Below are 13,366 nucleotides of genomic sequence, written 5' to 3'. Positions count from 1 at the left end.
CCTCCTCCCCTGTCTGATGCCTGAGTTTTTTTTATGGTTCTCTTCTCAATGGATTCTCCTATCTGTTATTGGTTATTCACTGTTTGAACATAAGAACATAAGAAAAGCCGATGCTGGATCAGGCCAATGGCCCATCCAGTCCAACACTCTGTCACATAGTGGCCAGAAATACCAGGTGCCACCAGGAGGTCCAGCAGTGGGGCCAGGACACTAGAAGCCCTCCCACTGTTGCCCCCCCCAAGCACCCAGAATACAGAGCATCCCTTGCCCCAGACTGAGAGTTCCTATCTATACCTTGTGGCTAATAGCCACTGATGGACCTCTGCTTCAGATATTTATCCAGTTCCCTCTTGAAGCCATCAATGCTTGTAGCTTCCACCAACTCCTGTGGCAGTGAATTCCAAGTGTTAATCACTCTTTGGGTGAAGAAGTGCTTCCTTTTATCCGTTCTAACCCGACCGCTCAGCAATTTCATGGAGTGCCCACGAGTTCTTGTATTGTGAGAAAGGGAGAAAAGGACTTCTTTCTCGACCTGCTCTATCCCATGCATAATCCTTTAGACCTCGATCATGTCACCTCTCAGCCGTCGTTTCTCCAAGCTAAAGAGCCCCAAGCGCTTTAACCATTCTTCATAGGGAAAGTGTCCCAACCCTTTGATCATTCTAGTTGCCCTCTTCTGCACTTTTTCCAATGCTATAATATCCTTTTTGAGGTGTGGTGACCAGAACTGTACACAGTACTCCAAATGAGGACGCACCATTGACTTATACAGGGGCATTATGATAACTGGCTGATTTGTTTTCAGTTCCCTTCCTAATAATCCCCAGCATAGCGTTGGCCTTCTTTATTGCAGTCACACACTGTCTCAACATTTTCATTGAATTATCTACTATGTCTACAAGATCTCTCTCTTGCTCAGTCTTGGTCAGCCATCCTTCCTGAGCTGAGACAAAAATGTGTGAGCTGGAGGCTAAAAAACTGTGAGCTAGCTCACACTAACTCAGTTTTGAGGGAACACTGGTTACATGCAAAAGATAACATTGTATGGTTGTTCTTTTATTGAGGCATTACCTTGGTTGCCTTAATCTGAGCTGCAGAAGCAGCAAAGACACGAACTGTCGTCCTTTGTTCAAGGTATATTTTATTATCTTAGAGAAAATACATGTGGTCTCCATTCCATTCTCCTGAACAAACCGTAGCTCAGTGAGGCGCACCTGGAGTGGCTGCGGCCAGCCAAAGGACTCAGGAAGTCACCCCCTTTTCTGCCTGCCCTTTGAGAGAGGAACTACTCAGCCTCTAGAAACACGGTTGGCTGGAGAAACCTACTCACCTTTGCACATGGATGACAAGTCAAGGTTGGATTCCTCATCCTCCTCCAGGCTTTCGGTTCCTGTTCATCCTGTTTGCAAGATGAGAGCAGCTTAGCCCAAAGTTTTCATGATGTGGCTGCATGGTAGCCCCAAGATGGGTGGCCTCAAAAGCCTCTCTCTGTCACCAGTGGGAAGTCTCTGATGCCCGAGAGCAGCCAGAGGTATACAAAAACGAGACTGCCTTTGGGGGGGGAGCAGAACCCCTACGGTCCTCGGGGATGCTCCTGGATTGGAAGCCCGCAGGGAGTGCAAAGTGGTGGCTGGAAGCTCAGGGGATTTTGTCTGGATTGCGTCTCACAATGTCAGGGGAGAGAAATATAATTTATACCCAGAGGCATGTCCGGAACATGTCAACAGGCTGCGAGCTGGATTAGTGGTTTTGGCCTACGCTTTCTCCCCCAAGCAACTCCCTGGCCTGAATTTCTGTTCTGTGCCATTTGGCTGGTCCGAGTAAAAGGTAGGATGTGGATTGTATTCTGGGCTTCTGGATTCGGGTTGCCTGCTGACCTTCTGACAAGAATTCAGATCGGCCAATGGAAGAATCCCTTTTAACGAGTGTTGCAGAGAATGGGCCTTTCTCTCCAGCCAACCTTGCATGGACCCAAGATGTCAGCTATGTGCGAAGATGTGGACATTTCCTGTTGTGTCACTCCTGCCCCTGTCAGATTAATGCCAGAGAATCTGTGGTTTCTCAACTTACTGGGGGTTTGGGGCCGGGAGTCGGCCGGGAGTGGGCCGGAGCAAACGGGCGTGATCCCACTGCAACATCTGGCCAGCGTTGCGCACCCGTCTCCGATCCAGCCCTTCCCCCGATGAAACGCATCAAAAATGAACCACCTACCGAGGTGGTTCATCCACGACGGCCGCATCAACGCTGGCCGTGGTACAGAAGAGGCTGAAATGGACTGGTTCTATGAAGACCTACAACACCTCCTAGAACTAACACCAAAAAATGATGTCCTCATCATCATAGGGGACTGGAATGCTAAAGTAGGAAGTCAAAAGGTAACCAGAATAACAGACAAGTTTGGCCTTGGAGAGCAAAATGAAGCAGGACAAAGGCTAACAGAGTTTTGTCAAGAGAACACACTGGTCATAGTGAACACCCTTTTCCAACAACCTAAGAGGTGACTCTACACATGGACATTTATTTATTTTTTTATTTAACTTTCAATTTCCTATACCACCCTAAGCCCCTTGGTAGGGGGTCTCTGGGCGGTTTACAGAGTGGGGTGCTAAGCACACATTTGTTCCCTAACTTGGGGCACATTGTATTTGGGGATGGGGCTGCCTACCGGCACCCTGGTGGAAGCGGTCCTGGCTCGGCTCTCTTCCCGGTGGTTCGTTCGGCTGGTTGTTCCTCCTCTGGCGCTCAGGCAGGCCGGCGCATGATGCGGCCTCTTCCGGCCTCGGCCACGTCCTTCTGGCTCCACCGCGCCTGTTGATGGCCTCATCGCATGCCTCCACCTCTGCCTTGTCGACGACAGCTGCCCGATGTTACCGCTGGCCACCAGGGATCGCTCCTCCAGCCTCGCTGCCGCCGCCGCTGCATTGTGCCACACTGCCTTCACCACCGGAACACCCTTTTGCTGCAGCCGATGTCCACCGCCGCCATTGCCGCCACCGTTATCGCCTCCACACACCTCGCTGGAGGAGGGTGCCCCCTACCCTTCTAAAGGTAGGTACCCATTTGTCTACTCGCATTAAGATTACATTTAGCTTTCGAGCCGCTGGGTGGGCGGGAGCTAGGACAAGGGTCGTGAGCTCACCTCGACCGCGGTGAGTCTCGAACAGCCACAGTGGCTGCACGAGTGATGTTACATGCAGGCGTTTAACTGCCTGCGCCACCGCTCCCTAATGTGATTCAGAAGTTCACTGCCTCGGAAAACGTGGAGGTTCCCTTCAGTCCCGTCTAGTCCAGCATTCCATTCACTACAGCGGCCATCGGCCAACCAAACGTTTTTGGGAAACAAAGAAACACTGCATTAAGGGTCCTAGTTGCCACCACTATGGATTCCAAGCAGGTGGCATTTGAACATACAAAGCCTTTGCATGTGGAGGTTGCACTCCAGCCTTTGACCACCCTCTTCTCCTCCATTACTTTCTCTCATCCCCCAGCCCCACCCAAGAGTCTAAAAAAACTTGCTCTAGAAACCAATAGTTTCATAGTTGTAGTTCCCCTTCCTATATTTTTCTTTGTAGTTTGTAGTCATATTGAAAAAATAAAAATACCCCTCCAGGGGTTTAAAAAACAACAACAACTAATAGATTGCCTTGCCACTCCACCATCGACATAAAGTCGTGAACTGATACTTATAACCCGCCCTCCCCACATAGCAGCCCCGGGGCAGGTCCCATACAAACTGATCTGCACACAGTGCAGGTTTACAATTAAAATTAAGAACGTATACATCCATTAAAATAAAACAATAAATTAAAATCACACAATACAATATGCCTCAAAAGATGATGTCAATACTAGCTATACTATACAGACCCCATGTTGGCCAAAGTCGGGGAATCTATGTTGAAAGGATGGCCATATATTTTTGGAAAACAAAGAACGTATATTATTCTACCAACGTCAATGGGAACTGAGCGTCTATGATGGATGTGTATTGAGGGGCACCCGTGTGGTGATTCCAAAACAAGGACAGGAGACCGTTACACCAGGCCCAACCTGGGAGCACTAAGAAGAAAGGCTTAGCTAGAAGCTACCTGTGGTGGCCAGGAATGGACCAGGAAATTGAGCACATGGTACAGACTTAAAAAAAAAGGAAGCCGTAAAATGCCTGCTGTGATTCCCCTTCATCCTTGGAACTGGCCAGATCAACCTTGGAGGTGATTACATGTAGACTATGCAGGTTCCTATCTGGGTAAGATGTTCCTCGTATTGGCAGATGCTCAGTCAAAATGGGTGGAGATTTATCCTATGTCTACATCAAATAGTGAAGCTACCATTGAAAAGTTAAGAATGTGTTTCAGTGTGCACGTGTTGCCTGAAACGCTTGTGATGGATAATGCAAGTTCCTTTACTAGTTAACAATTCAAACAGTTTATGGAATAATATGGCATTCAGCATGTTACCTTTGCACCACTTCCCCTGGCACTGAATGGCCTAGCAGAACATGCAGCGCAGTCTTTTAAAGAAGTCATTTCCTGGATACCGGGTAAAAGTCTCTCTAGAAGGCTAACTCAGTATTTGCTCAGTCATAGAATTTCACTGCATTCTAGCACAAGTTTATCTCCAGCTGAAATGTTAATGGGCAGGAAACTGAGGCCGAGGTTCGATTTGTGACACCCATACCTGACAGGACATATGCACTATAAACAACAGCAGAAAGGGCAACAGAACCGACAAGCAAAACCACTTTTTTTTTTAAATGATTGGAGAGGCAGTCTATGTTTAAAACTTTGGCTTGGGTCCTTTGTGCATACCTGCTACTGTGAGAACAGTTACAGGACTTGTGTCTTATACGGTCACTTTACAAGATGGAATTTATTTATTTATTTATTTATTTATTTATTATCTATTAATTTCAATTTATATCCCACCTTGCCTGCACAGGCAGGCTCAAGGCGGCGTACAACAGTTTAAAATGCAACAACACACAATAAATGCAATATTATAAAATTTCAAATCACAAATAAATTACATAAAGTGCAGTTGAGTACAGATGGCGAATTTCTGTGAGGTGGTCCGATGAAGCTAGGGCAGTGTCTGAAGTTGTTCTGAATGCCAGCAGCATGGGGGCCATAATAGTTTATTCTCTTACCCACTCTTAAGTCAGAAAACACTTTTGTAGCATTTCAACAATCAACACAGACTATTTCAACTCAACCCCAATACATAAACAGAGCACTTGTCATTCTGTCAAGGATATCCTTGGATGCTCTGGCCTGAACAACAAGGAACAAAACTATATCCAGACATTAAGGTTGCGGTCACACGCGCAAGATAACACAGGGGGGAAGTGAGGCTATTTCCTCCGGAGGAATCACGCAGCCCTTTGAAGCTGTGGGGGCAGCACACCACTGCGTGATCAAACACACCGCGGGTGAGTCAGGTGTGGTTTTTTTGCCATTTATTCCCAATGCGCTTAAATGGGGAATTGATGGATCACATCTCAGCACGAGGGCTCCCTATGGAGTGTGGGATGATGCGTATACTGTGAAGGGGGGGGAAATGGCACAGAGTCGGAATGGCCCGATCAGAACATCCCGACGCCATGAGAGCGTGCTGGAGCAATCAGACAGGGGAAAGTCCGTCTGTGGCCCATAGCAACCCATTTACTACCGGACTTTCCCATGTCTTTGTGACTTTCCCCTTTTACCGGACTTTCCCCTGTGTCTTTGTGTCTTCTGCAGTGGAGCAAAACAGGTTGCTGACAGGTGCGAGGCGCTTCCCAGATGTTCATGTCTGATCGCACCCTTTAAATCTGCCTGGCATTCACGCCTATGGCGCAGCTAATTGTGCGTGTGATCGCAACCTAAGTATGTCTTTTTCATAGGGGCTAATGTAACTGTCTGTCAGGTCTGTGACGAGTGTTTGACATACATCTGACATATACAACAAAGTCAGCCCTTTCTTTCTGTATCTGGGGTCAGGAAAGTCAAGAAAAGTCCGGGTTCAACTAGATTGACTCAGAGAGTCCAGGCTGGCTAAGAGAGTCCCCGGAAGCTTCGTTCTGTACTCATATCTATTTAGAATTTATTTATTTAAATTTATAACCCGCCCTCCCCGTGAACGGGCTCATATATGATAGCATATAAACATTCCAAAAGACAGAAGTCATGTAAGGTAAAAGACATGTACAGCATTATCTGTACCAGAAGGTCACATCACCCAAAGTGTCCTAAAGCCTCTTTGGAAACGGAACCAAAGTTTCAACTACAGGAGCTAATTGCTACAAAAATTGAAATAGTATAGGGTTAGGACTGAGGCTCAAACTAGCCCTAATTCCGTGACAATCTCAGATTTAGGAAGTCCAACTATACATCTGCCTGGGAACACAGTCACTAAAACTGAGAAGCAGGACAAAATGGTGTCTCCTCTTGTTCAAAATGATGGAGAATCTGATCATCTTATGTCTCCAACTACTACAGATGCACTGAAAACACCACCACCCGCGGAGTCGCCAAGATGTCATTCTACATGTCAGAGATTTGCGCCTACTCATTTGAAAGACCTATGTCGTATAAAGTTTGCAGTGCTCTGTTAGCCGAATTGCTCTTTAGGAGAGGCAATTGGAACAGTTTGTTAATTGGGATTCAGGTCAATGTCTACAGAGGATGGGCTGCACCAATACGTTCCCAGTGAAGAGACAGAGACAGAAGTAAAATTCTCTTTAGTTTACTAAATATCATGCAAAGCACACAATATCATACACACACACAAGAACTAAGTAAAAACAAAGAGATTTGGTAAAGCACTTTCGCATTTGCAGGTTATCGTTGGTGGGTGATATTTACCTCAGGTGATACACGGCTCCTAAAGCTTCCAGCAGGGAGGTATTAGGGAGGGAAGGAAATATGTAAACGGGAAAAGCGCGTGTACTCAGACCAGCCAAGAACACGTGTGGCACCCTAGCTGCAGACTAAGGTGTAAAAGCGAGGCAAGGGTTTCTGGATAGAAAGCTGGATTGAAGGGGGAAAGCAGACAGGCAGAGGACGTAGGTAAAAGAGAGAATAGTGAACTGGCTGCTCTGTGTTCTAAGTTTTAAAGCTTCTTGCGAGCAAGAGGGGGTGGGCTCAGGCGGCTTACACCAGGTGGCCCTACCCTACATGTCGGGGATTGGCTAATGGGTCAATTTCCAATCTATTGATTAACTTTGGCCGTTGGAACCTGGGCATGGGAAAAGAGGTACGTGCTGCGGCAACAATAGCATTGACTCATCTCTAGCCATGTGGATTCTCCATGTGGACTAGCAGTCTGTCGGAGGGGGAACTCTGAAATAAGCCTCTCATGTTTAGACTGAGCGTCTGGGCTAACTAATGAGTTTTCTGTGTTTGCTGTAAACCTTGTGTTTGCACACTCTTGATAAGCCGGAGACACCAGGACACCTCTGGAACGATGTTGCTTCAGCAGATTATCAACCTCAGCTGGCATCTTCTCTGGGTGCCCTCAAGGTGAACTCTTTATTACACAGTCTCTTTTTATTAGCCCTTTGCATCAAGCTTTATTCATATAACATAGTCCAGAAATAGCCCAATATAAAACGTCTGAGCTAACAGCTCTTCGTATTAATGTTATGGTGATTGAGTTCTGGTTTGGGAGTTGCTTATGGCTATTGTTTCTCATTCTTTTTATTCTTTTGCCTTTCTTATTTCTTGACTTTGGTTTATTGTGCGGTGCACTGCTCGTGTCTCAGCACCCAGTTTCATGTGTTTCTGTTCAGCTACTGAAACTGGGTCTTCCTTACCGCTTCAACATGTCACTATAGCAAGATAAGAGCGCACTTCACAGAGTTCTAAAGCTACGTAGCCTTAACTTATAGTGTGGGGACATGCGGTCTTCTTCTGGCTTCCCAGCACCTTCTTCAGGGCCCCCTTCACGTCCTTGTTGCGGAGGCTATAGATGAGCGGGTTCAGCATTGGGGCGATTATAAGGTCCATGATGCAGGCCAGGGTGGGAGTCTCCAAGGAGCCACCACCAGCACTTGAACCATTGTAGTTAATTAGCGAATTTCCGTAGTAAATGATGACAACAATGAGGTGAGAAGAACAGGTGGAAAAGGCTTTGCGCTTGCCAGTGGTGGAACGAATCTTCAGGATGGAGTGCAGAATTAGGCAGTAGGAGAGAATGATGAAGAAGAAGGGTCCCCCAGCCCCCAAAATGTTTGCTACCTGAGCTGCCATTTTATTGATGTGTGTATCACTGCACGCAATGTTCAACAGTGGGGTGACATCGCACAAGATGTGATGAATCTGGTTGACGCCACAAAAGGATAACGTGGTGCTGAGCACTGTATGGAGAGCGGAGTCTAGGGGGCCCAAGATCCAAGTAGCCAGGGCCAAAATGGTGCACACCTTGGTGGTCATGAGGCGGGAGTAATGCAAAGGTTTGCAGATGGCCGCATAGCGGTCATAGGCCATGACGGCCAGCAACAGAGCCTCCGACCCCGCAAAAGAGAGCAGGAAGAACATCTGGGCCATGCACTGGTTGTAGGAGATGGTCTGTCGCTGGCGCAAGAAGTTCACCAGGATCTTGGGGACTGTGACGGAGGAGATGCAGATGTCTAGGAAGGAGAGATGGCTGAGGAAGTAATACATGGGCGTATGGAGGCTGGGATCCAGTTGAATCAGAGTACATATTGTGAGGTTCCCTAGTACAGTGACCAGGTAAATGGCTAGGAATGGCAGGAAGAGGTAGATGTGGCTGTCTGGAATGCCGGAGAAACCTAGGAAGACAAATTCCACCACCTGTGTCTCATTCCTCACTCCCATTGAGAACTCACCTGTCAGGAGAGAAAAATGGGTGGAGAAAACACATCTTAGGTACTGTGATGAGCAACACCTCTGAGCACCGGTTTGTCAGTCCTCAAGGGGATGAGGAACAAATTGTTGCCTTCCAGGTTTATGGGTTATATAACAAATCCAAGGCTCAGGGAAAGGAACTGCTGAAGTCTGGTCCCTCTTGCCGTGTCTGCCTTCAAGACTTCCCAGTTCTTGACTCACTCAACTGCCAACAAATCACTCATTCCTCTCATTTTCTCTACCAGCGGTCTCAATTCATTTGCTGGTGCAGCTGAACACCCTTTGGAGGAGGACAAAACTGCAGACTGATTTTATCCATTAAAAAAAATCATCCCGTCCTCTGTCTCAACTACCATGTACCTGGTGTCACAACACTCCTAAATCACTCCAGATCACACCCCCTGGAGTAATTGATCTCCATCTTTCACGATGCATTCAGGCATGTCCCGATGATTCATCATAAGAACATAAGAGATGCCAATGTTGGATCAGGCCAAAGGCCCATCCAGTCCAACACTCTGTATCACACAGTGGCCAGAAATACCAGTGCCATCAAGAGGTCCACCAGTGGGGCCAGGACATTAGAAGCCATCCCACTGTTGACCCCCCCCCCCCAAGCACAAAGATGACAGAGCACCCATTTTAAAAGCCATCCCCATTTTGACCCCCCCCCCCCAAGCACCAAGATGACAGAGCATCACTTGCCCCAGAGTCCCTATCTCCCTAGAGTTCCCATCCTCCCTGGCCATCCCACAAGGTCTCCACACAGTCCTTCCCCCCCTTTGGATTCCTTCCTTTGATTAGGAGTCGCTTCCAACAATCGACCTGTGGCAAAGCCCTCTATGCTACCACCAGCAGCCTGCAACAACCTCTATAAATGGTCTGATAAGCTATTTACCAACTGTGGCTATACTCTTTTGTGACCTTTCTACTATGGCCTGCTGGGATTTTACATAGTATCATACCACCACTGTTGTGAGAAAAATAACATAGTTGGTTCAGAATATTTAAAACCCATTTATACAGTTAATTTTATAAAGAAATCACAGTGTTTTTCTCTCCTCTATTTCTGTAACTTTCCAAACAGCTAGCAGCACATGACTCCCAACATGATTTTTGCTAGGCCTTTCTCTCAAGAGATATCTTTCCTCCATTGTACACAGGAACCAACATTTGCATTACATTGTTCATGAACCTAAAGAATTTGGAAACATTTAGGAAAAAAAATGGCCCCTGCCATTAAGTCAAGGAAGCCAGAATATCTGCAATACTAAAGGCTTGCCTACATGCAGAAACTCACATCACACCTCCAGCCAGCAGACAGTGCCTGTCTGCTGCCTTGATTCAAGGAAACAAAGAACATCCTGAAATTGTAACATTCATGTTCTTTGTCATTTAGAGATTTAAATGCTATCTTGCATTGTTTTGCTAAAAGCATCAGGGCAACCCCATTGCCTCTGGAATGTGGGAACATTTTCTAGACCATAATGGTCCACATTACCAGGGCAGTTAGATTAATTGCTGCAGTTTATAATTTCTATAGCTCTATCAAAATGTATGGGACCAATATGGTATAAAAGAAGGCAAGACGCTTCCTTTTTTTACTTCCCTGTCTCTAGCCCATGCATAAAGCATGTTATGTAAAGCAATAAGCTTTTCTGTAGCAACAAGCTATTTTCAAGAGTTGCTCACCAGCACTATTTTAATAGTTTTGGGATTAACAAGCCAGGCATCAAGGCTACTAACTTTGAATCAATGGCAAATCTGTAAACATTCGTAGGGGTTGAGGGCATGGTTCATTGACCGATCACCTGCTTGGCATGCCAAAGCTCTCTGGTTCAGTGCCCAGAATCTCCAGTTGAAAGGATCAGGTAGGAGGTGATGTGAAAGACCTTTGCCTGGGACCCTGGAGAAGTGCTGCCAATCTGAGTGGGCAATACTGATCTTGCTAGACCAGTGCTCTGAGTCAGTATAAGGCAGCTTTGCATGTCCAACACGTGATCTGGCCTTCTTGGGAGCTGGAGCTGGTGAGAATCTGTCCTTATATATAATTGAATAGTGGGTGCCAAGGTTCTAATTCTAAAATGCACTCCCTTAGTGTATGGCTGATGGCACTGCTCCTCAGCATATATCGCCACCAATCAGAAGGCAAAGCCCGGGTCCCGCCCACACCACAACTGCTGCGACAACCTGGTCTTTTGCATATGGAAGCTGATTGGACTTCAGTCCATTCCACACCTCAAACTCCCCCCCCCCCCCAAGGCAGTTGGAATTTTCAGTTGCATAACATACCTCATAGGGGAGAGGAGAATGGGTAACAATGGTTACCACTCTCCAGGTGAGGGCTACAGATAACTCAAACATACAAATGCTCTTCAGGTAGCAGAGATCAGTCTCTCTAGAGAAAACAGTGGACTCTGTCATTAAACCCTGCTGAGGTTGCCACAGGAAACTGACACTGTTTGCCCAAAGCCAGAGCACTCTCCCAGCGCCTCTTTCTAGATCCCGTTGTATTTATTTCCGCAACGGGCATTATTTCTAGTTAAATAATAAGAAGAGAAGAGATTGGATTTATACCCCACCTTTCACTACCCAAAGGAGTCTCAGAGCGGCTTATGAACTCCTTTCCCTTCCCCTCCCCACAACAGACACCCTGTGAGGTGGGGGGGTCTGAGAGAGCTCTGACAGAAACTGCTCTTTTTTTTCCAAGAACAGCTCTTGTCAGAACTAGGGCTTGCCCAAGGTCATCCAGCAGCTGCAAGTGGAGGAGGAGTGGGGAATCAAACCTCCTCCTCCTCCTTTTCCTCCACTGATGGCATTAATGCAGCCTGTCAGGGTGGTGTTCTCCATTCTTGTCTATCTTTCTGTCTAAGCAAAATATGAGCAGTTTCTGTTACAAAGTGACTCACCTTTGCGCATGGATGGATGGATGGATGGATGGATGGATGGATGGATGATGGATGGACGGACAGACGGCTTCTCCTCCAGTTCAGCTCCCGTTCATGTTGGAAAGGGAGACCACACAGTCTTTCACTGTCTCTGCTGCTAGACTGCAAGGTCAGAGTGGAGATATTGCTTAGCCTGAAGGCTACAGCGTGGTAGAGATTGGTTGTCCCCGAACGTGGACCCTACAGTCTGTCTGGAAGGTCTCTCTCCATCTTCAACATGAAGAGCATGTCCCTGTAACCGGTTTGTACAAGACTGAGGCAGATTGGAAGTGAGAATGCTTTACTTGGCCTTGGGGCCTTGGGAATAAACCTCAGTTGGGAACCCTCAGAGAATGGTGTGTAAATGCTGGAACTTTTGAGAATTGGTGGCTCACATGGGGCTTTTTAGGAGACTCAGTGAAGCCATGCGCAATGGATATTGCCTCATAGTGTCAGGGGATACACAACTATCAGGCCCACAGTGGAACTGGCCCATCTCCTGCTTCCAGTTCTGCTGCTGCTGCTACATCATAGCTTGCTTCGCCAGACTCTCTTAATCACTCGGCCATTTCATGTTTTAACCTGGGTCCCAGACTCAGAACACTGAGCATGTGATTTCTGTGGTGAATGTCGATAAATCAAAAGTAGGTTTGCAGCTTACAGAGACACACCAGAACAGCATGCTCAAGATTGCTACAGCACAGACATTTTGATGTGATAATTCAGAGCAAGAGGTGTCAATGATCAGACACTGAAAGGCCCCAGTCACAAGAGTGAATGAGTTCGACACCCCTGCCTTAAAATGTATATCCTGCTCCCTGCTACAAATTATGCAAAGTGGCGTTCTCGGGAACCCAAGGATGATCCCAGGTCCATAGCAGGGAAGGGCGCAGGGGCCAAAGGTGGGAGAGCGTGTCCAGTGGCTCACAAGAGGCAGGGCTGTGGCTGCACATACAGAGAAAAACCAGCCCTCTATTCTGGTTTGATCAGAGGGACAATCACTCCCGACATCCCTGGGCGATTCTGCATCTAGCATTAGCTCCACATTTTCTCAACCGGGAGGGAAAAGTGCAGCTCAAAACCACATTCAAATACCTCTGGGCAACTCCGTATAGACGACAAAATCAGCCCTGAATGGCCATAAATCCATGCAGAAGGTACCATAAAATCCGAAGATCAAAGAAAGCGGAAGCGGCATGGAGTGTGGAGGGTACCGTAAATTTCGTTGATCGAAGGAAGTGAAGGAGGTATGCAATGCAGAGGGGGATTTATGTTCCTTCCAACGTGGGTGGGTTTTGTATTACAACAGAGGGAAAAGCCAATGCAGAATCGCCTCTGAAAACCACACTTGCCTGTGAAGCCAGGAAAGGGCAGCAGTTGGTACCCCAGGCCTCCACAGAAGGAAGCACATGGCCAGGGTGACCGGTATGGTCCCAGATAGAGTTGCCAGTTTCAGAATGGGAAATGATTGGAGATTTTGGGGGTGGAGACTTCACTGGGGCATCATGCCACAGAGTCCACCTTCCAAAGTGCCTGTTTCCTCCAGGTGAACTCAGCTCTGTCTCTTGGAGATCAGTTGTCATCCTAGGAAAT

At 47.2% G+C, this 13,366-nt stretch overlaps 2 protein-coding genes across 2 annotated transcripts in view; both read right to left on the bottom strand.

The window, feature by feature from the left end:
• The window catches only part of LOC107106927 (olfactory receptor 5B12-like), an 8,456-nt gene extending 5,632 nt beyond the window's left edge, over positions 1–2,824 (bottom strand). The window contains exon 1 of the mRNA XM_015407143.1: positions 2,666–2,824. Coding sequence (XP_015262629.1) covers positions 2,666–2,824 — 159 coding nt within the window. The remainder of the gene's footprint in view (positions 1–2,665) is intronic.
• Positions 2,825–7,856: 5,032 nt separating this feature from the next.
• On the bottom strand, positions 7,857–8,816 carry LOC107106926 (olfactory receptor 8D1-like). The gene has a single exon (XM_015407142.1). It carries the CDS (start codon positions 8,814–8,816, stop codon positions 7,857–7,859), a length of 960 nt encoding a protein of 319 aa, XP_015262628.1.
• Between the last annotated feature and the right edge of the window lie 4,550 nt (positions 8,817–13,366).

This window comes from Gekko japonicus, unplaced genomic scaffold (assembly GCF_001447785.1).
Source record: "Gekko japonicus isolate JY-2015 unplaced genomic scaffold, Gekko_japonicus_V1.1 scaffold3543, whole genome shotgun sequence".
Lineage (NCBI taxonomy): Eukaryota > Metazoa > Chordata > Lepidosauria > Squamata > Gekkonidae > Gekko > Gekko japonicus.
The sequence above is the reverse complement of the archived record's forward strand: the minus strand, read 5'-3'. Positions and strand labels throughout refer to the sequence as shown.

Coding starts and splice junctions, on each gene's coding strand:
- LOC107106926 (XM_015407142.1), bottom strand. CDS start 8,816: ATGGGAGTGAGGAATGAGACACAGGTGGTGGAATTTGTCTTCCTAGGT.